At 41.0% G+C, this 22559-nt stretch overlaps 1 protein-coding gene across 2 annotated transcripts in view; it reads right to left on the bottom strand.

Annotated features, from left to right (window-relative positions):
- Positions 1-5741: 5741 nt before the first annotated feature.
- KLHL20 (kelch like family member 20) overlaps positions 5742-22559 on the bottom strand; it is a 163879-nt gene continuing 147061 nt past the window's right edge. For both annotated transcript variants that reach the window (XM_053693256.1, XM_053693257.1), the window contains one exon: positions 5742-7937. In XM_053693256.1, the coding sequence (XP_053549231.1) occupies positions 7853-7937 (85 nt within the window). In that variant the 3' untranslated portion in view covers positions 5742-7852. The remainder of the gene's footprint in view (positions 7938-22559) is intronic.

The following is a 22559-nucleotide window of genomic DNA, read 5'->3' as shown; positions in this document are numbered from 1 at the left end:
TTCATGCTGTTTTAGGGGCAGCAGCAGGTTTCCTAGTCTGCTTGCCCTTGTTCCAGGACTGGTTAGGTTTCCAGCCTTGTCTGTAGCGAGCAACAGCTCCTTCCTGTTTTGGTGCAGAGGAAGTTGATGCTGCTCCTGCTTTGAAATTACGAAAGGAACGAAAATTAGACTGTCTAGTCTTGGCTTTGGCTTTGTCCTGAGGCAGGGCATGGCCTTTACCTCCTGTAATGTCAGCGATAATCTCTTTCAACCCGGGCCCGAATAAGGTCTGCCCTTTGAAAGGTATATTAAGCAATTTAGACTTAGAAGTAACATCAGCTGACCAGGATTTTAGCCACAGCGCCCTGCGTGCCTGAATGGCGAATCCTGAATTTTTCGCCGTAAGTTTAGTAAGATGTACTACGGCCTCCGAAATGAATGAATTAGCTAGTTTAAGGACTCTAAGCCTGTCCGTAATGTCGTCCAGAGTAGCTGAACCAATGTTCTCTTCCAGAGACTCAATCCAGAATGCCGCTGCAGCCGTGATCGGCGCAATGCATGCAAGGGGTTGCAATATAAAACCTTGTTGAACAAACATTTTCTTAAGGTAACCCTCTAACTTTTTATCCATTGGATCTGAAAAAGCACAGCTATCCTCCACCGGGATAGTGGTACGCTTAGCTAAGGTAGAAACTGCTCCCTCCACCTTAGGGACCGTTTGCCATAAGTCCCTTGTGGTGGCGTCTATTGGAAACATTTTTCTAAATATCGGAGGGGGTGAGAACGGCACACCGGGTCTATCCCACTCCTTAGTAACAATTTCAGTAAGTCTCTTAGGTATAGGAAAAACCTCAGTACTCGTCGGTACCGCAAAATATTTATCCAACCTACACATTTTCTCTGGTATTGCAACTGTGTTACAATCATTCAGAGCCGCTAACACCTCCCCTAGTAATACACGGAGGTTTTCCAGTTTAAATTTAAAATTTGAAATATCTGAATCCAGTCTGTTTGGATCAGAACCGTCACCCACAGAATGAAGTTCTCCGTCCTCATGTTCTGCCACCTGTGACGCAGTGTCTGACATGGCCCTAATATTATCAGCGCACTCTGTTCTCACCCCAGAGTGATCACGCTTACCTCTTAGTTCTGGTAATTTAGCCAAAACCTCAGTCATAACAGTAGCCATATCCTGTAATGTGATTTGTAATGGCCGCCCAGATGTACTCGGCGCTACAATATCACGCACCTCCCTCTGAGCGGGAGATGTAGGTACTGACACGTGAGGCGAGTTAGTCGGCATAACTCTCCCCTCGTTGTTTGGTGAAATTTGTTCAATTTGTACAGATTGACTTTTATTTAAAGTAGCATCAATACAGTTAGTACATAAATTTCTATTGGGCTCCACTTTGGCATTGCAACAAATGACACAGGTATCATCCTCTGAATCAGACATGTTTAACACACTAGCAAATAAACTTGCAACTTGGAAATACAATTCAATTAGAATAATATTAAAATGTACTGTGCCTTTAAGAAGCACAGAAGATCTATGACAGTTGAAAATTAATACATTGAAACAGTTATAGCCTCAATCCTTGTAAACAACACAACTTTAGCAAAGGTTTAATCCCATTAGCAAAGATAACAAATTCTGAAAGCAGGAAACAAATTACAGAATAAACGTTTTTTATCTCAGTCAAACTATAATTCTCACAGCTCTGCTGAGAGAAATTACCTCCCTCAAAATAAGTTTTGAAGACCCCTGAGCTCTGTAGAGATGAACCGGATCATGCAGGGAATACAATGAGTTGCTGACTGAAATATTTGATGCATAGAAAAAGCGCCAAAAAACGGCCCCTCCCCCTCACACACAGCAGTGAGGGAGAACAGAAACTGTCAGAAAAACAGATTAAGCAACTGCCAAGTGGAAAAATAGTGCCCAAACATTTATTCACACAGTACCTCAGCAAATGAAAACGATTTTACATTCCAGCAAAAACGTTAAACATAATCTCTAGTTATTAAACAGCTTTATGTATTTCTTACAGTGTAATTCTAGTGAAGTACCATTCCCCAGAATACTGAAGTGTAAAGTATACATACATGACATTATATCGGTATGGCAGGATTTTCTCATCAATTCCATTGTCAGAAAATAAAAACTGCTACATACCTCTATGCAGATTCATCTGCCCGCTGTCCCCTGATCTGAAGTTTACCTCACTCCTCAGATGGCCGAGAACAGCAATATGATCTTAACTACTCCGGCTAAAATCATAGCAAAACTCTGGTAGATTCTTCTTCAAACTCTGCCAGAGAGGTAATAACACACTCCGGTGCTATTTTAAAATAACAAACTTTTGATTGAAGATATAAAACTAAGTATAATCACCATAGTCCTCTCACACATCCTATCTAGTCGTTGGGTGCAAGAGAATGACTGGGAGTGACGTAGAGGGGAGGAGCTATATGCAGCTCTGCTGGGTGAATCCTCTTGCACTTCCTGTTGGGGAGGAGTAATATCCCAGAAGTAATGATGACCCGTGGACTGATCACACTTAACAGAAGAAAATATTTTTTTGCAGTGGGCTGCTGTAGCAGCTAAGAACGGCAAACGGTTGAAACGAATAAAGTCACTTTCTGCATGAAGTATCTTATACTTTATAAATGAAAGTGCCCTTTATTCGTTTCAACAGTCAACCCTAGCGTTTCAAAAATGCTATGGTTGACTTTCACTTTAAAGAGAAGTTCTAGATTTAGCTATAGTCCTAAAGAAGGTAAAGTGCATAAGAAAGATTGTGCAGCACCGCTACAAGTGTTAGAGTAAAACATATGCTTGTCTATCTAACAGTGGGATGGGCAATATTGTATGGCTCAAAAAAAATTTGGAAAAATGTATCCAAGTGCATCTGTCTCCCTCAATCAAAAAAAAATTAAAAAAAAATGTTTCACTTAGCTTTACTAAAAAATTAAATAAAAATGACATCAATCATGTGGGCTTTTTCACTATGATTCATTGGGCTACTTCACATTTTGTAAATTTGCACTTTTTTTTGATCTGTAAAGTTCTTTCCATTCTTAATCAATCTTAAGTGAAAACCTCTATATTTACTGACATATGTCAGGATACAGCTTTATAAATATAGACAGCTTGTTACCATGTGACCAGCAAACAAATCAATGTATATACAACAAAAACTTTATAAAAATTACAATACATAGTTAAAGGGACATTAAACCCAAAAATCTTCTTTCATGATTCAGACAGAGAATGCCATTTTAAACAACATTCCAATTTACTTCTATTATCTAATTTGCTTCACTCTTTAGATATCCTTTGTTAAATAAATAGCAATGCACATGGGTGAGCCAATCACATGAGGCAAATATGTGCAACCACCAATCAGAAGCTACTGAGCCTATCTAGATATGCTTTTCAGGAAGGAATATTAAGAGAATGAAGCAAATTAGATAACAGAAGTAAATTAGAAAATTGTTTAAAATGGTATTCTCTATCTGAATCATGAAAGAAAAAATTGGGTTTAATTTCCCTTTAAGCCATGGGTTCCAGGTAAAGGTCAATAACCTTAAAGGGACATTAAACACTATATGCATTTCATGCACCTCCCTCTAATTGTGGGTCCATTTTGGAACTGCAGGCATGTGAAGGAGAGTCACTGCACATGTGCAAATACAGCACTGGAATGCAGTCAAAGCTAGAATTCAACATGACTAGACTAGAGGGAGGAGAGTAATACAATGCTTTTAAATGTATTTAGTATTTAATGTCCCTTTAAATATTTCCAATGCTTCTGAAGCATTTCAAAATGTTTGTACTACTGCTCCCTACTATGCTTATTAATAACATTGCCTTAGTCAGCACTAAAAAATGGTTCCATAATTCAGAATGAACATGTATTTTAAACCAACTTTCTAATTTACTTCTATTATCTACTTTGCTTTCTTCTCTTGGTATTCTTTGTTGCAAAGCATACCTAGGTAGGCTAGGGAGCAGCAATGCACTACTGGGAGTTGACAGGTGGTTGCTTATATGTGCCTCTTGTCATTGGCTCACCTAATGTGTTCAGCTTGCTCTCAGTAGTGCATCCTTCAAGAAACGATACAAGAGAATAAAGCAAACTTAGTCGTCAAACTAAATTGGAAAGTTGTTTAAAATTGTATGCTCTGTCTGAATCATGGACAGGTCGTCATCCTCCTTGCTTGATCTTTTTTTTTTTTTTTGCTTCAGGAGAGTCCAGATGTGAGTGTAGCCAATCACACGTTGCACTGCCCATTAGATACACAGGACCTTCCTTGTTCTATGATGCAATCTAGGCAAGGACTTCATAGTGCACTGTAGAGAAACAAAGGTTTGCACTGCAGTTTTCAGGGGTGGGGGTGTCCTGCCCAGTAAAGTGGGGTTGCAAAAACTATCTGTATTATTGTTCCCTATTATGATTACAAAAATGTATTTCATCTTTCAATGCTGTAAAGGCACAGAAAATATTTGTCAGGTTGCAATCTCTCTAAAAACAAAAACATAAAAAAAGTCCAAATTCAAACCAGTTATTAGTCCAAGAAGGTAAAATAAATACCATGAACAAAAAGTATATTGACTTTGTTTTTGTTTAATGGAATATTTTTTAATTTGTTTTTTAACTTCTGGGTATGGGACAGCATATATAGTGACTTATAAATTATATTATCAAATTTGATCAATTCTCTAGTTTAAAGGGACACTGAACCCAATTTTTTCTTTTGTGATTTAGATAGAGCATGCAAATTTAAGCAATTTTCTAATTTACTCCTATTATCAAATTTTCTTTGTTCTCTTGTTTTCTTTATTTGAAAAAGAAGGCATCTAAGCTATTTTTTGATTCAGAACCATGAAAAGCACTTGTTTATTGGTGGGTGAATTTATCCACCAATCAGCAAGAACACCCCAGTGTGTTCACCAAAAATGGTCCGGCATCTAAACTTACATTCTTGCATTTCAAATAAAGATACCAAGAGAATGAAGAGAATTTGATAATAGGAATAAATTAGAAAGTTGCTTAAAATTGCATGCTCTATCTGAATCACAAAATAATTTTTTTTGGGTTCAGTGTCCCTTTAAGCTCATGTCCTTTAAGGCTCTATGTGTTTGCAACAATGTATAATATTAATGCATTGTTGCAAATAATGTGTAAACTAAAAATAGAATTTGTCAGAACTAAAATTTTGGGAACCAATGTCCCCAGGTTTTTTGAAGCATTTGAGCAACGTCTTAGTGTGTAAAGGTTTGGGTGGAATTTAGTATTTATTCCCACTCTTAGACTTGTTTCTCGGTTTTCGATGTGGACATTGAGATACAGGTTATATTTGGGCTATATTGTATTTGGATGTATTTGATCAAAACTGGTGGCTGAAAAACATCTTTTAAACGGGACATTAAACACTAAATAAATGCTAGACAGATTGAAGCATTCACAGAATGTTCATGTATTGTTTAAAAGTTTCATTAGCTGTTTAAATATTGACAAAATAAGTGTACATATTTAGTGTCTATAAAACAATAGGAGCTACCATGTTGTAACTTAGGTTACCTTCTCTGTTGTAGCCAATTAGGGACAGTTATAAATAGGTCACTAGAATGTGCAGCCAATGGCTGTGTGGAATATAACTGTGTTCTGCACTTCCATTTCTAACAGGAACTGAAAATCTTACAATTACAGAATGGAGTCACAGGAAAGGAGGACAAAATAAATAATGAAAGTATATTGCAGAGTATATATATATAATTTATCGTTTTATATTACAATCTTAGAGTTCAATGTCACTTTAAGCAATTTTCAGCTTAAAAACATTTGATATTAATTATAAAACATTTAGGCATACAACCTGCAGGGCACATTATATACAACATTTAAAAAAAAAAAAAAAAAGTATCCTCCATATCTATCCAGGCACTTAGACTTGAGAAGTATGAATAGAGCAATCTGCATGCATTTAGATGATAGCACTAAATGGAACTGATAGTATCTTATCTATGTAAATTGGTTTGAAAGGACCAAAGAGTAAATAGTAATGTCTCATTCAGACAACCACTATAAAAAAGCGCCTTGTGTGTTATGTGGCAGTGGCGTCTGCAACAATGTATAACATTGTTACAATCATTGTTGTAAACACTGTTGGCATATAGTTCTCAAGACATACCCGTCAGGCTACCTAGATATGCCCTCATGGGAAGGAGCCAAGCTTCAACAAAGGCTACTAAGAGGAAAAAAGTAAAAATTGATAATAAAAGCAAATAGGAACACTTTTTTTTTAGTTGTATGCTCTATTTGAATCGTGAAATAATTTTAATTTCCATGTCCCTTTAAATGAAACTGTCAATTTTTATGATCACTTAAAAAAATGGATCTTTTAAGGAACACAGTTTTAACTATCTTAAAGTGACACAACCCCCCTTTAACGATTCAGGTAGAACATACACTTTTAAACACCTTTCTATTTTACTTCTATTATCTAATTTTGCTTGAAAAGTATACTTAAATAGGCTAAGGGGCAGCAATGCACTACTGGGAGGTAGCTTTTGATTGGTGGCTGCACACATATATACCTATTTTCAGTGGCTAACCTGATGCGTTCAGCTAGCTCCCAGTAGTGCATTGATGCCCCTTCAACAAACGATACCAAGAGAATGAAGCAAATTTGAAAATACATGTAAATTGGAAAGTTGTTTCAAATTGTATGCTCTAAGCTATAAAAGAAAAAAATATTGTTTGCATGTCCCTTTAATGTTACAATAATGTGTCTCATTTGCATGTCGTTTTGTTATATTGTTCTTTTTTTGCCATTAGTTGTTAAAATACAAATACAAAAACCTCAGGCCCTTAGAATAATATTTCCAGGTAGGGTTTACTTTAAGCAGCAAACATGATGACATTTTTATGTCCCTTGTGACGAGTCATAACTTTGTTGTCAATTTGAAGAAAAAAAAACTATATTATTCATTACCTGTGATAAATTCAAAGATCTTTGCATAATATTATATAAGCATGTCAGAAAAGGTTCTACTCATGGTGGTGACGGGCATGTATGTTGTACGAATAAGTATAGGCACAAGAAAAATAGGGAGTGGTTGTAGTTCAAATGACTTTGCAAAAGCCTATACCTGAAGCATCCGCTTAAATGAAAAGCTCCGATCTTCCCCATACAATGGTCCAGTTATTCTGTTGGCCCATTTGAAAAGGTTTTGAAAGATTTTTGCTTTAAAATGAGGCCATCGAGTTGTCACAAGAGCACTTGGATGACTGATGTCTACTTAGATGTTGGGTTACATCACCCAAACTCATGGTCTTCATGTTCAAAAGGAAAATACTAGATTCTATCCATCTTCTTGGAAGATTCCATTATTTAGTTCTTAAGGTTTATTGAAATTCTTTTATTGAAGAAATCCTTCACTGAAAACTTCACATTTAATTACTTGCTGCATGGAACCAGGAGAAGAAGTCTTTATATATTAAAACATATAAAGCTCCAGGAGAGACAAATTAAAATAATCATGTAAACAAGTTCTGGGTAATGCACCAATGCCAACGAGAACTACCCAGTATAACTTAGCAATGTGCAGAACTGCTTTTTTTTATTTTAAGAAAAAAAATAAAATCTTTTTTCTTTCTAAAAAAAAATATTTGCACATAAAAAAAAAAAATACCAGAAGAACAAAATAATGTAAAAATATTAAACACATTGAGTTCTCTTCATGGTTCATGGGTGTAACAGAAGAATACAAAGCTTGATTTTGTTTCTGGTTTCTGTGGAGATTGAGGTCTCTGGTTAAACCTCGGACAGTGGCATGGACAGTAATTGCAGTTCCTTGGTTGGTTCACCAGATGTGCGACTCGCAGTGCGTCATTTTGATAACGCCAACTCCGCCCCCAAGACGACGGTAGTTCATGCCTCCATATAACCTGTGTACCAAAAAACCAAGTTACTATAGTGTTGTTATGAGCTGCTTTATTCTATTTTCTTTATTTTATATATTTAAACAAACTTTTCCTTTTCTTTTACTGAACTCTTCTCTGAAACTGCAGATATATTACTTCTGTATTTTCCAGCAATTCACGTATAACCTAATAAGCTACATATCTGCATTTTTCAAACAACTTGCTTCTAACCTAATAAGTTACACAGACATATAACTTTGTTTTGGCCTTTTCTCATAGATCGTTTTCTAAATATCTTAAAATCAAGGCCTCTGTCTAGTATTATTTTTCCAACCTAATTAGTATCTTAATTCCAAGAAAGCATATCTTATACTAACATAGAACCTGTTTTTTTTTGTTTTTTTTTAGCAACCACTAATCACGTAAGATTTATTAGCCAATTATCAGCTAATTAGCTCTCTGCTTTGTAAGGAACTGTAATAGTATAAAAATGCATGTATATGAAAATGAGTTAGTCTTGCGTTGCTGTGTTTTGTGCTGGGACACTGTTGCAACAGTGTAATAAAGATGAGCTCTCCTGAGGTGAGCCCTTGTTTGATAAATATCTGGTCTGGACCTCTTTATTACTGCACCTGAGACGAACTCACTCACGACAGTGTTGTTAGATTTATTTCTAAGTATAACAGGGTTATATATTATACCTTATATAATGCACGCATCAGGATTGGTTTTATAATGCTTTTATCCATAATTTAGTCAGGTGCACTTTAATAAATACACCAAGTACTGTATGTATGCTAAAACACACTCTAATTTAATCCTATTATCAATTTTTCTTTGTTCTCTTGGAATTTTTATTTGAAAAAGTAATAATGTAAAGTAAGAATGTAAGAAAAAGTAAGAATGTAAGCTTAGGAGCTGGCCCATTTTTGGTTCAGAACCTGGGTAGCGCGTGCTGATTGATGGCTACATTTAGACACCAATCAGCAAGTGCTAATCAGGTGCTGAACCAAAAATGGGCCGGCTCCTAAGCTTACATTTTTGCTTTTTCACATAAAGATACCAACAGAACGAAGAAAAATTTATAATAGGAGTAAATTAGAAAGTTGCTTAAAATTGAATGCTCTATCTGAATCATGAAAGTTTAATTTTGACTAGACTGTTCCTTTAAAGTGGCAGTAAACCTAAAAAATAATGTAATATAACTCTACACATAGTGTAGAATTATATAAGATTATACATCTAAGTATTGCTGCAATATTTTATTATCATTTATCTTTTTACAGACCGCCGCTCCTTGCTCTACTGAGCGGGTCTGTTTTTTCCTAAGCGCATCTGGGCATGCTGTCTATTCACAGCCGGCCCGATTGTGCCATTAAACTAAATGTAGCTCGCTCCTGGTATAACATAATTTATGCTTACCAGATAAATTCCTGTCCTTCCTGGCAGGGAGAGTCCACAACTTCATTCGTTACTGTTGGGAAATACAACACCTGGCCACCAGGAGGCGGCAAAGACACCCCAGCCAAGGGCTTAAATATCCCTCCCACTTCCCCTATCCCCCAGTCATTCTGCAGCGGGAACAAGGAAAAGTAGGAGAAACATCAGGGTATAAAGGTGTTAGAAGAAATAATATAAAAAAGGGAGACGTCCATCAAAACATAAATTACGGGCGGGGTCGTGGACTCTCCCTGCCAGGAAGGAAAGGAATTTATCTGGTAAGCATAAATTTTGTTTTCCTTCCATAAGGCAGGGAGCGTCCACAACTTCATTCCTTGCTGTTGGGAAAACTATACACAAGCTCCAGAGGACACAATGAATAACGGGAGGGAACAAAAAGGAGGCGGACCCTATTCTGAGGGAACCACAGCCTGCAAAACTTTTCTCCCGAAAGCTGCTTCAGCCGAAGCAAACACATCAAACTTGTAAAATTTAGAAAAAGTGTGTAAGGAGGACCAGGTAGCCACCGTACAAATCTGATCCATAGAGGCTTCGTTCTTAAAAGCCCAGGAGGAAACCACTGCTTCTAGTAGAATGAGCTGTTATCCTCTCAGGAGACTGTCACACCGCTGTCTCATAAGCTAAGCGGATGATACTCCTCAACCAGAAAGAGAGGGAAGTCGTAGTGGCTTTCTGCCCCTTACGCTTCCCCATATTGATGACAAAAAGGAAGATTGTCTGAATTCCTTAGTAGCCTGAAGATAGAACTAGATAGAACCACATCTAGATTGTGAAGCAGGCGTTCCTTCGCTGAATAAGGATTAGGAAGGAACAAGGAAGGAACAACAATCTCTTGATGAATGTTACGATCCGACACCACCTTAAGGAGGAACCCTAATTTAGTAAATAAAATCGCCTTATCAGCATGGAAAAACAAGATAAGGGGGGGGGGGGTGTCACATTGCAAAGCAGAAATCTCAGAAACTCTGCAAGCAGAGGCAATAGCCAACAAAAAAAAGAACCTTCCAAGATAACAATTTAATGTCAACAGTATGCATAGGCCCAAACGGAGCCTGCTGCAAAACACTAAGAACAAGATTGAGGCTCCAAGGTGGAACCCCTCAGATCTAAACACAGGTCTGATCCTAGTGAGAGCCTTAAAGGACTGCATATCCGGAAGCTCGGCCAATCTCTTGTGCAGTAACACTGACAGGGCCGATATCTGTCCCTTCAGGGAACTAGCAGACAGACCCTTCTCCAGTCTATCATGGAGAAAAGATAAAATTCTGGCAACCTTAACCTTATGCCAGGAAAAGCCACGCTCTTCACACCAGTACACATAAGTCCTCCACACTTTATGGTAGATACGAGTAACTGGCTAACGAGCTTGAACCAGAGTGTCGATAACACTCTCAGAGAACCATCTGTTGGCTAAGACTAAGCGTTCAATCTCCAGGCAGTCAGTCTCAGAGAATCTAGATTTTGATGAACGAAGGGACCCTGTATCAGCAGATCTCTGCAACAAGGTAACCTCCACTGAGGAGATGAGGACATCCCCACCAGATCCGCAAACAACGTTCTTCACGGCCACAACAGAGCAATCATAAACACTGATGCTCGGTCCTGCTTGATGCGAGCCACCACACGAGGGAGAAACGGTAATGGAGGAAAAAGATAGGAGTCTGAACTTCCATGGTACTGATAGGGCATCTATCAGTTCCGCCTGAGGATCCCTCGACCCGTACCTGGGTAGCTTGGTATTGAGGCGGGATGCCATGAGATCTCTCTCTGGTGTCCCCCACTTGCTGCATATCTCTGCAAACACATCAGGGTGGAGAGACCATTACCCTGGGTGAAAAGATTGCCTGCTGAGGAAGTCCGCTTCCCAGTTGTCCACACCCGGAATGTGGATCGCTGACAGCGTACATCTGTGAGTCTCTTCCCACTCTAGTATCTGAGATACTTCTCGTTCCCCCCTGATGGTTGATGTAGGCAACCGAAAATATATTGTCTGATTGGAATCTGATAAACTGTGTCGAACCCAGAAGGGGCCAAGCCTTCAAGGCATTGAAGATTGCCCAGAGTTCCAGTATATTAACCGGAACGGAGGACTCCTCCTGAGTCCACAGCCCTTGTGCCTTCTTGGCACCCCAACCGGCTCCCTAGCTGGAAAGGCTTGCATCCGTAGTCACCTTCTTCCAGGACAGTCTCAAGAAGCACGTGCCTTGGTACAGATGATCTGGACAGAGCCACTAAGAGAGCGAGTCTCTCTACAGGTTGTCCAGCTCGATCTCGAGACAGATCTGAAAAGTCGCTGTTCCATTATCTCAGTACGCATAGTTGTAAGGGTCTGAGATGGAATCTTGCAAAAGGAATGATGTCCATACAGGACACCATTAGTCCAATCACCTCCATACACAGCCACTGAGCGTCTCAAGGTGGCCTGAGAGCAAGACATGCAGAAGTTAGCTTGCAACATCTCTGGAATATTCTCATGGATATGGAGACTATTATTATCCCCAGGAAATTCACCCTTGTACTTGGGAGTAAGAGAACTCTTTTCCAAGTTTATCTTCCATCCATGTGATCGAAGAAGATTGAGAAGGGACTCTGAATGTTCTTCCGCAAGACAAAAAGATGGTGCCTGTACCAAGATGTCGTCCACGTAAGGTGCTACTGCAATACCTCCAGAACCTTGAAAATATCTTTGGAGCAGTAGCTAGGCCAAACGGAAGAGCTATGAACTGGAAGTGCTGGTCCAGAAAGGCAAACCTCAGGAACTGAAAATGTTACCTGTGTAACGGGACGTGAAGGTATGCATCCCTTCAGGTCTATTGTTGACATAAACTGTCCTTCCTGAAAGAGAGGAAGGATTGACCGTATTGTCTCTATCTTGAAAGAGGGAACACTCAGAAACTGGTTTAGGCACTTTAGGTCCAGAATTGGATGAAAAGTTCCCTCCTTCTTTGGAACGACAAAAAGGTTTGAATAAAACCCCAAACCTCTTTCTGCGGTAGGTACCAGGACAATTACTCCTAGAGAGAAGAAGTCCCGTACGCAACCCAAGAAGGCAGCAGTCTTTTCTGGTTTTGTAGACAGACTTGAGAGAAGGAACCTGCCCCTGGGCGGATGAGACTTGAATCCTATCCTGTATCCTTGAGATAAAACCTCCAGGACCCAAGGATCTTGTACATCCTGGAACCAAGCGTCTGAAAAAAGAGACAGTCTGCCCCCTACTCAATCTGATTCCAGGACTGAGTCAGCTTCCAAAGTACTCTTGGGCTCCCCAGACTTGGAATAGGATTGCTGTCATGATTTGTCAGAACGAAAGGAAAGAAAATTAGACAATTACCATCCCTTACGCCTATTTTTTTTGTCCTGCATTAGGAAGGCGTCCTTTCCTCTGGTAACTATAGAAATAATGGAGTCCAACCCTGGACCAAATAAAATCTTTCCCCTTGAAGGGAAGAGAAAGGAGTCTGGATTTAGAAGTCATTTCCGCAGACCAAGACTTTAACCAGAGAGCCTGGTGGGTTAGGACAGCAAAGCCAGAAGCCTTTCCATTTATGCGAATAATCTGCATATTCCCGTCACAGATGGAATTAGAAATTCTCAGAGCCTTAATTCTCTCCTAAATATCCTCAAGTGGAGTCTCCACCTCAATGATCTCCGACAGAGTGTCGCACCAGTAGGTAGCTGCTCCAGCAACTGCGGCTCCAGCTGCCGCCGGTTTTAATAAAAACCATATATGTTGAAACATCTTCCTCAGAAAGGTTTCCATTTTCTTATCCATAGGCTAAATTATATAGAAAACAAAAAAATACACTTTACTAACATATATGCAAAACATACATTTAAAATATACAACTAGTTCATCAGATGCTAGTGGGTAAATCACTTCCACTTCTTAAGGGTTAATCTGATGTCCAGCTGAAGGTTAAAAATAGGGCTCCGAGAGACTGTTGAAGTAGCTATGTGCCGGTACAGGGATTCAAACAAGCATATAGATTCTATGCGCTCAAAGGTGACCTATCTGCGTACTGCTGTGATCGAACAATCAGCCGATATCTAGCTGTGATCCCTAATGCTTAGTGGCATACATTTAAAGATTCACGGTTTTTAGAGCTTCATTTAACACTCCCTTATCATGGAGTGTATAGAGGTAGCTCAACATAGCAGCATCACACAATCATTCATATTAATTAGCGTGTTCCATATCTAATCAATAAAGTAACACTAAAAAAGCTACAAAAAATTATCAAATGTATTAAACAGAGAAAATCTGATTCCCAATTGCTCACCCATGGAATATGAATCACAGAGATTGAACAAAAATTGATCTCTGTCTAAGTCAGTATTTGAGCCACCTCCCTCATTGCCAGGGAACTGCAAGTTTCCCCGCGATGATGGATGTAAGCTACTGCTGTGACATTGTCTGACTGGAAACAAAGATATGTCTTTTCTTAAAGGAAATGCAAATTCTGAAGAACCCTGAAAATTGCATGGAGTTCCAGAACATTTATTAGTAAACTCACCTCATGAGGAGGCCAAACTCCCTGTGCCCTCTGGGACCCCAAAACTGCACCTCAACCTGAAAGACTTTCATCTGTCGTGATCACGGTCCAATATGAACAGACAAAAGATGCCCTTGTACAACAGAGTGATGATTTATTCACTAAGACAGGCATTTCCTTATTCTAAGTTCCAGAAGAATCTTCAGAGACAACTGATTGTAATCCTTGCACCACTGCCAAAGCATACAAAGCTGAAAAGGTCTCATGTGAAACCGAGCAAATGGAATAGCGCTTGAAGCTGCCATCACAAGATCTAATACTTCCATGGAAAGTGCTACAGAAGGAAAGGGAACCGACTGAAGATTTGCACAAGTTGCAAGAAGTTTCGGCCTTCACTTATCCATCAATTAAAGTTTCATGGAGACTTTGAATTTGTAATCTTCTCTATGGGCCTTGCACCCAGACTTGTCTGGGGTTAACTGCCTGGGACTCTGGGGACAGCACAGATTCATGAGAGTGCTATTGAGCACCCAGGGCTAAGCATGTTGCTGGGTCATAGGATGTGTACCCAGTCCAGTTTGAGAGTGCAGTCCCCTTCCGTGTTTTGTATATGCCTAGGTTGATTATATAGTCTATAACCCTTGACTTGTTCCCAGTTTGTTTGATTGAGAGCTTGCATTTGTGTATGGCTGTATTAGGGTCCCAGGTTTTGGGAGAGAGCTTGATGCGTTACCTGGGCTTATCCCTTTTGGCCAGATGCGGTAACTAACTCTTCTAGTTTTACTTTTAATCTTAGTTGAAAGCTTGCAAGTGAGAGTGTTGGACTTTCTCTGTGTGTTGTAATACTTTATTTTGTAATTTTTCCCTATTGGCCTTGCACCCAGACCTGTCTGGTGTTAGCTGCCTGGGACACTGGGGATAGCTATTGAGCACTCAGGGCTGAGCATGTTGCAGGGTCATAGGATGTGTACCCAGTATATATATATATATATATATATATATATATATATATATATATATATATATATATATATATATATATATATATATACACACACATACAAAACACGGAAGGGGACTGCACTCTCATACCGGACCGGGTACACATCCCATGACCCTGCAACATGCTCAGCCCTGGGTGCTCACCGGCACTCACAGGAAGCTGTGCTGTCCCCAGAGTCAAAGGCAGTTAACCCCAGACAGGTCTGGGTGCAAGAACCATAGGGAAAATTACAAAACAAATTAATACAACACACAGAGAGAGTCCAGCACTCACTTACAAGCTCTCAGCTAAGATTTAAAAGCAAAAATGGAAAGGTTAGTTACCGCATTTGGCCAAATGGGACAAGCCCAGGTACCACGTCAAGGTCCTTTCCAATGCCTGGGACCCTAAAACAGCCACACAATGCAAGCTCTCAAATCCAAACAAACTGGGAACAAGGGAAGGGTGCACAGGCTTATGTAATCACCCTAGACCTATACAAAACACGGAAGGGGACTGCACTCTCAGGAAGCTGCGCTGTCCCCAGAGTTACAGGCAGTTAACCCCAGACAGGTCTGGGTGCAAGAACCATAGGGAAAATTACAAAACAAATTAATACAACACACAGAGAAAATATATATATATATATTACTCTGGGAGCTGTGGAAAAATTTAAATAACAGGAAAATGGTTTAATATTTTTACAGGGAATTAAATTGTGAATTTAAAACTTAGAACATATTTTTGTTTCCATGTTCATATTATAAGCTTCTTAAAGGGACATTAAATAAATACTAGACAGAAATGATCCATTCAAAGAGATTAGTCTGAGAATAACATGTAGATGTATTTTTTAAAGTTTCAATTAGCTGTTTAAAACTTGACATTTATTTTGTCAATATTTAGTGTCTATAAAACTATGGGCGCTGCCATGTTGTAACTTAGGTTACCTTCTTTGCTGTGTCCAATTAGGGACAGTTATAAATATATCACTAAAGTGTGCAGCCAATGGCTGTGTGAAATATAACAGTGTTCTGCACTTCCATTTCTAACAGGAACTGAAATGCTCACAATTTCAGAATGGAATTACAGAAAGAGGACAAAACTAAAAAACAGAATTTATGCTTACCTGATAAATTACTTTCTCCAACGGTGTGTCCGGTCCACGGCGTCATCCATAACTTGTGGGAATATTCTCCTCCCCAACAGGAAATGGCAAATAGCACAGCAAAAGCTGTCCATATAGTCCCTCCCAGGCTCCGCCCCCCCAGTCATTCGACCGACGGACAGGAGAAAAAAAGGAGAAACTATAGGGTGCCGTGGTGACTGTAGTTAAAGAAAGAAATTTATCAAACCTGATTAAAAAACCAGGGCGGGCCGTGGACCGGACACACCGTTGGAGAAAGTAAATTTATCAGGTAAGCATAAATTCTGTTTTCTCCAACATTGGTGTGTCCGGTCCACAGCGTCATCCATAACTTGTGGGAACCAATACCAAAGCTTTAGGACACGGATGAAGGGAGGGAGCCAATCAGGTTACCTAAACAGAAGGCACCACGGCTTGCAAAACCTTTCTCCCAAAAATAGCCTCCGAAGAAGCAAAAGTATCAAATTTGTAGAATTTGGCAAAAGTGTGCAGAGAAGACCAAGTCGCTGCCTTACATATCTGATCAACAGAAGCCTCGTTCTTGAAGGCCCATGAGGAAGCCACAGCCCTAGTAGAGTGAGCTGTGATTCGTTCAGGAGGCTGCCGTCCGGCAGTCTCGTAAGCCAATCGGATGATGCTTTTCAGCCAAAAGGAAAGAGAGGTAGCAGTAGCTTTTTGACCTCTCCTCTTGCCAGAATAAACGACAAACAGAGAAGACGTTTGTCTGAAATCCTTTGTTGCTTCTAAATAGAACTTTAAAGCACGGACTACATCTAAATTGTGTAACAAACGTTCCTTCTTCGAAACTGGATTCGGGCACAAAGAAGGCACAACTATTTCCTGGTTAATATTCTTGTTGGAAACAACTTTTGGAAGGAAACCAGGTTTAGTACGTAAAACAACCTTATCTGAATGAAACACCAGATAGGGCGGATTACACTGCAGAGCAGATAATTCAGAAACTCTTCTCGCAGAAGAAATAGCAACCAAAAACAGAACTTTCCAAGATAACAACTTGATATCTATGGAGTGTAAGGGTTCAAATGGAACCCCTTGAAGAACTGAAAGAACTAAATTTAGACTCCAGGGAGGAGTCAAAGGTCTGTAAACAGGCTTGATCCTGACCAAAGCCTGAACAAAAGCTTGAACATCTGGCACAGCTGCCAGTCGTTTGTGTAACAAGACAGATAAAGCAGAAATCTGTCCTTTTAGAGAACTCGCTGATAATCCCTTATCCACACCTTCTTGGAGAAAGGAAAGGATCCTAGGAATTTTAATCTTACTCCATGAGAATCCCTTGGATTCACACCAACAGATATTTCCATATTTTCTGGTAAATCTTTCTAGTCACAGGTTTTCTGGCTTGTACCAGAGTATCTATCACAGAATCCGAAAACCCACGCTTAGATAACATCAAGCGTTCAATTTCCAAGCCGTCAGCTGGAGAGAAACTAGATTTGGATGTTCGAATGGACCCTGTACTAGAAGATCCTGTCTCAAAGGTAGCTTCCATGGTGGAGCCGATGACATATTCACCAGGTCTGCATACCAAGTCCTGCGTGGCCACGCAGGAGCTATCAAAATCACTGAGGCCTTCTCCTGTTTGATCCTGGCTACCAGCCTGGGAATGAGAGGGAACGGTGGAAACGCATAAGCTAGGTTGAAGGTCCAAGGCGCCACTAATGCATCCACTAGAGTCGCCTTGGGATCCCTGGATCTGGACCCGTAGCAAGGAACCTTGAAGTTCTGACGAGACGCCATCAGGTCCATGTCTGGAATGCCCCATAATTGGGTCAATTGGGCAAATACCTCCGGGTGGAGTTCCCACTCCCCCGGATGGAAGGTCTGACAACTCAGATAATCCGCCTCCCAGTTTTCCACTCCTGGGATGTGGATCGCAGATAGGTGGCAGGAGTGATCCTCCGCCCATTTGATGATTTTGGTCACCTCTCTCATCGCCAGGGAACTCCTTGTTCCCCCCTGATGTAAGCAACAGTCATGTTGTCTGATTGGAATCTTATGAATCTGGCCTTTGCTAGTTGAGGCCAAGCCCTGAGAGCATTGAATATCGCTCTCAGTTCCAGAATGTTTATCGGGAGAAGAGACTCTTCCCTGGACCATAGATCCTGAGCTTTCAGGGAATCCCAGACCGCGCCCCAGCCTAATAGACTGGCGTCGGTCGTGACGATGACCCACTCTGGTCTGCGGAAGCTCATTCCCTGGGACAGGTGATCCTGGGTCAGCCACCAACAGAGTGAGTCTCTGGTCTTCTGATCTACTTGAATCACTGGAGACAAGTCTGTATAGTCCCCATTCCACTGTTTGAGCATGCACAGTTGTAATGATCTTAGATGAATTCGCGCAAAAGTTACTATGTCCATTGCTGCAACCATCAACCCTACTACTTCCATGCACTGAGCTATGGAAGGCCGTAGAACAGAGTGAAGAACTTGACAAGCGTTTAGAAGCTTTGACTTTCTGACATCTGTCAGGAAAATCTTCATTTCTAAAGAATCTATTATTGTCCCCAAGAAGGGAACTCTTGTTGACGGAGACAGGGAACTCTTTTCTATGTTCACCTTCCACCCGTGAGATCTGAGAAAGGCCAGAACGATGTCTGTGTGAGCCTTTGCCTTTGAAAGAGATGACGCTTGTATTAGAATGTCGTCCAAGTAAGGTGCCACTGCAATGCCCCTTGGTCTTAGAACCGCTAGAAGGGACCCGAGTACCTTTGTGAAAATCCTTGGAGCAGTGGCTAGCCCGAATGGGAGAGCCACAAACTGGTAATGTTTGTCCAGAAAGGCGAACCTTAGGAACTGATGATGATCTTTGTGGACAGAAATATGTAGATACGCATCCTTTAGATCCACGGTAGTCATAAATTGACCCTCCTGGATTGTAGGTAGAATTGTTCGAATAGTTTCCATTTTGAACGATGGCACTCTGAGAAATTTGTTTAGAATCTTTAAATCCAGAATTGGTCTGAAGGTTCCCTCTTTTTTGGGAACTACAAACAGATTTGAGTAAAACCCCAGTCCTTGTTCCACAGTTGGAACTGGGTGTATCACTCCCATTTTTAACAGGTCCTCTACACAATGTAAGAATGCCTGTCTCTTTATTTGGTTTGAAGATAAAACGAGAGATGTGGAACCTTCCCCTTGGGGGTAGTTCCTTGAATTCTAGAAGATAACCCTGAGAGACTATTTCTAGTGCCCAGGGATCCTGAACATCTCTTGCCCAGGCCTGAGCAAAGAGAGAGAGTCTGCCCCCTACTAGATCCGGTCCCGGATCGGGGGCTACCCCTTCATGCTGTCTTGGCAGCAGCAACAGGTTTCTTGGCCTGTTTACCCTTGTTCCAGCCTTGCATCGGTTTCCAAGCTGGTTTGGTCTGGGAAGCATTACCCTCTTGTCTAGAGGCTGCAGAGTTGGAGGCCGGTCCGTTCCTGAAATTGCGAAAGGAACGAAAATTGGACTTATTCTTAGCCTTGAAAGGCCTATCTTGTGGGAGGGCATGGCCCTTACCCCCAGTGATATCTGAAATAATCTCTTTCAATTCTGGCCCAAAGAGGGTCTTGCCTTTGAAAGGGATATTAAGCAATTTTGTCTTGGAAAATACATCCGCTGACCAAGACTTTAGCCAGAGCGCTCTGTGCGCCACAATTGCAAACCCTGAATTTTTCGCCGCTAATCTAGCCAACTGCAAAGCGGCATCTAAAATAAAGGAATTAGCTAACTTAAGTGCGTGAATTCTGTCCATAACCTCCTCATACGGAGTCTCTCTACTGAGCGACTTTTCTAGTTCTTCGAACCAGAACCACGCTGCTGTAGTGACAGGAATAATACACGAAATAGGTTGAAGGAGGTAACCTTGCTGTACAAAAATCTTTTTAAGCAAACCCTCCAATTTTTTATCCATAGGATCTTTGAAAGCACAATTGTCCTCAATAGGAATGGTCGTGCGTTTGGCTAGTCTAGAAAACATAATTTATGCTTACCTGATAAATTCCTTTCTTCTGTAGTGTGATCAGTCCACGGGTCATCATTACTTCTGGGATATTACTCCTCCCCAACAGGAAGTGCAAGAGGATTCACCCAGCAGAGTTGCATATAGCCCCTCCCCTCTACGTCACCCCCAGTCATTCGACCAAGGACCAACGAGAAAGGAGGAACCAAGGGTGTAGTGGTGACTGGAGTATAATTTAAAAATAATTACCTGCCTTAAAAAACAGGGCGGGCCGTGGACTGATCACACTACAGAAGAAAGGAATTTATCAGGTAAGCATAAATTATGTTTTCTTCTGTTAAGTGTGATCAGTCCACGGGTCATCATTACTTCTGGGATACCAATACCAAAGCAAAAGTACACGGATGACGGGAGGGATAGGCAGGCTCTTTTATACAGAAGGAACCACTGCCTGAAGAACCTTTCTCCCAAAAATAGCCTCCGAGGAAGCAAATGTGTCAAATTTGTAAAATTTGGAAAAAGTATGAAGCGAAGACCAAGTTGCAGCCTTGCAAATCTGTTCAACAGAGGCCTCATTCTTAAAGGCCCAAGTGGAAGCCACAGCTCTAGTGGAATGAGCTGTAATTCTTTCAGGAGGTTGCTGTCCAGCAGTCTCATAGGCTAAACGTATTATGCTACGAAGCCAAAAAGAGAGAGAGGTAGCAGAAGCTTTTTGACCTCTCCTCTGACCAGAGTAAACGACAAACAGGGAAGACGTCTGTCGAAATTCTTTAGTTGCCTGTAAGTAAAATTTTAGGGCACGAACTACATCCAGATTGTGCAGAAGACGTTCCTTCTTTGAAGAAGGATTTGGACACAAAGATGGAACAACAATCTCTTGATTGATATTCCTGTTAGTGACTACCTTGGGTAAGAACCCAGGTTTAGTACGCAGAACTACCTTATCCGAATGAAAAATCAAATAAGGAGAATCACAATGTAAGGCTGATAATTCAGAGACTCTTCGAGCCGATGAAATAGCCATTAAAAATAGAACTTTCCAAGATAACAACTTTATATCAATGGAATGGAGGGGTTCAAACGGAACGCCCTGTAAAACGTTAAGAACAAGATTTAAACTCCATGGTGGAGCAACAGTCTTAAACACAGGCTTAATCCTCGCTAAAGCCTGACAAAAAGCCTGAACGTCTGGCACTTCTGACAGACGTTTGTGTAACAGAATAGACAGAGCTGAGATCTGTCCCTTTAATGAACTAGCAGATAAACCCTTTTCTAAACCTTCTTGTAGAAAAGACAATATCCTAGGAATCCTAACCTTACTCCAAGAGTAACCTTTGGATTCACACCAATATAGGTATTTACGCCATATTTTATGGTAAATCTTTCTGGTAACAGGCTTCCTGGCCTGTATTAAGGTGTCAATAACTGACTCAGAAAACCCACGTCTTGATAAAATCAAACGTTCAATTTCCAAGCAGTCAGCTTCAGAGAAGTTAGATTTTGATGTTTGAAAGGACCCTGTATCAGGAGGTCCTGTTTCAGAGGTAGAGACCAAGGTGGACAGGATGACATGTCCACCAGATCTGCATACCAAGTCCTGCGTGGCCATGCAGGTGCTATCAGAATCACTGATGCTCTCTCCTGTTTGATTCTGGCAATCAATCGAGGAAGCATCGGGAAGGGTGGAAACACATAAGCCATCCTGAAGTCCCAAGGTGCCGTCAGGGCATCTATTAGGACTGCTCCTGGATCCCTGGATCTGGACCCGTACCGAGGAAGCTTGGCGTTCTGTCGAGACGCCATGAGATCTATCTCTGGCTTGCCCCAACGTCGAAGTATTTGGGCAAAGACCTCCGGATGAAGTTCCCATTCCCCCGGATGAAAAGTCTGACGACTTAAGAAATCCGCCTCCCAATTCTCCACTCCCGGGATGTGGATTGCTGACAGGTGGCAAGAGTGAGACTCTGCCCAGCGAATTATCTTTGATACTTCCATCATTGCTAGGGAGCTCCTTGTCCCTCCCTGATGGTTGATGTAAGCTACAGTCGTGATGTTGTCCGACTGAAACCTGATGAACCCCCGAGTTGTCAACTGGGGCCAAGCCAGGAGGGCATTGAGAACTGCTCTCAATTCCAGAATGTTTATTGGCAGGAGACTCTCCTCCTGACTCCATTGTCCCTGAGCCTTCAGAGAATTCCAGACGGCACCCCAACCTAGAAGGCTGGCATCTGTTGTTACAATTGTCCAGTCTGGTCTGCTGAATGGCATCCCCCTGGACAGATGTGGCCGAGAAAGCCACCATAGAAGAGAATTTCTGGTCTCTTGATCCAGATTCAGAGAAGGGGACAAGTCTGAGTAATCCCCATTCCACTGACTTAGCATGCACAATTGCAGTGGTCTGAGGTGTAAGCGAGCAAATGGCACTATGTCCATTGCTGCTACCATTAGGCCGATTACCTCCATGCATTGAGCCACCGATGGGTGTTGAATGGAATGAAGGGTGCGGCAAGCACTTTGAAGTCTTGTTAACCTGTCTTCTGTCAGGTAAATCTTCATTTCTACAGAATCTATAAGAGTCCCCAGGAAGGGAACTCTTGTG

The sequence above is a fragment of the Bombina bombina genome, chromosome 10 (assembly GCF_027579735.1).
Source record: "Bombina bombina isolate aBomBom1 chromosome 10, aBomBom1.pri, whole genome shotgun sequence".
Lineage (NCBI taxonomy): Eukaryota > Metazoa > Chordata > Amphibia > Anura > Bombinatoridae > Bombina > Bombina bombina.
Note: the sequence above shows the minus strand (reverse complement) of the source record. Positions and strands in the feature narration are given on the sequence as shown.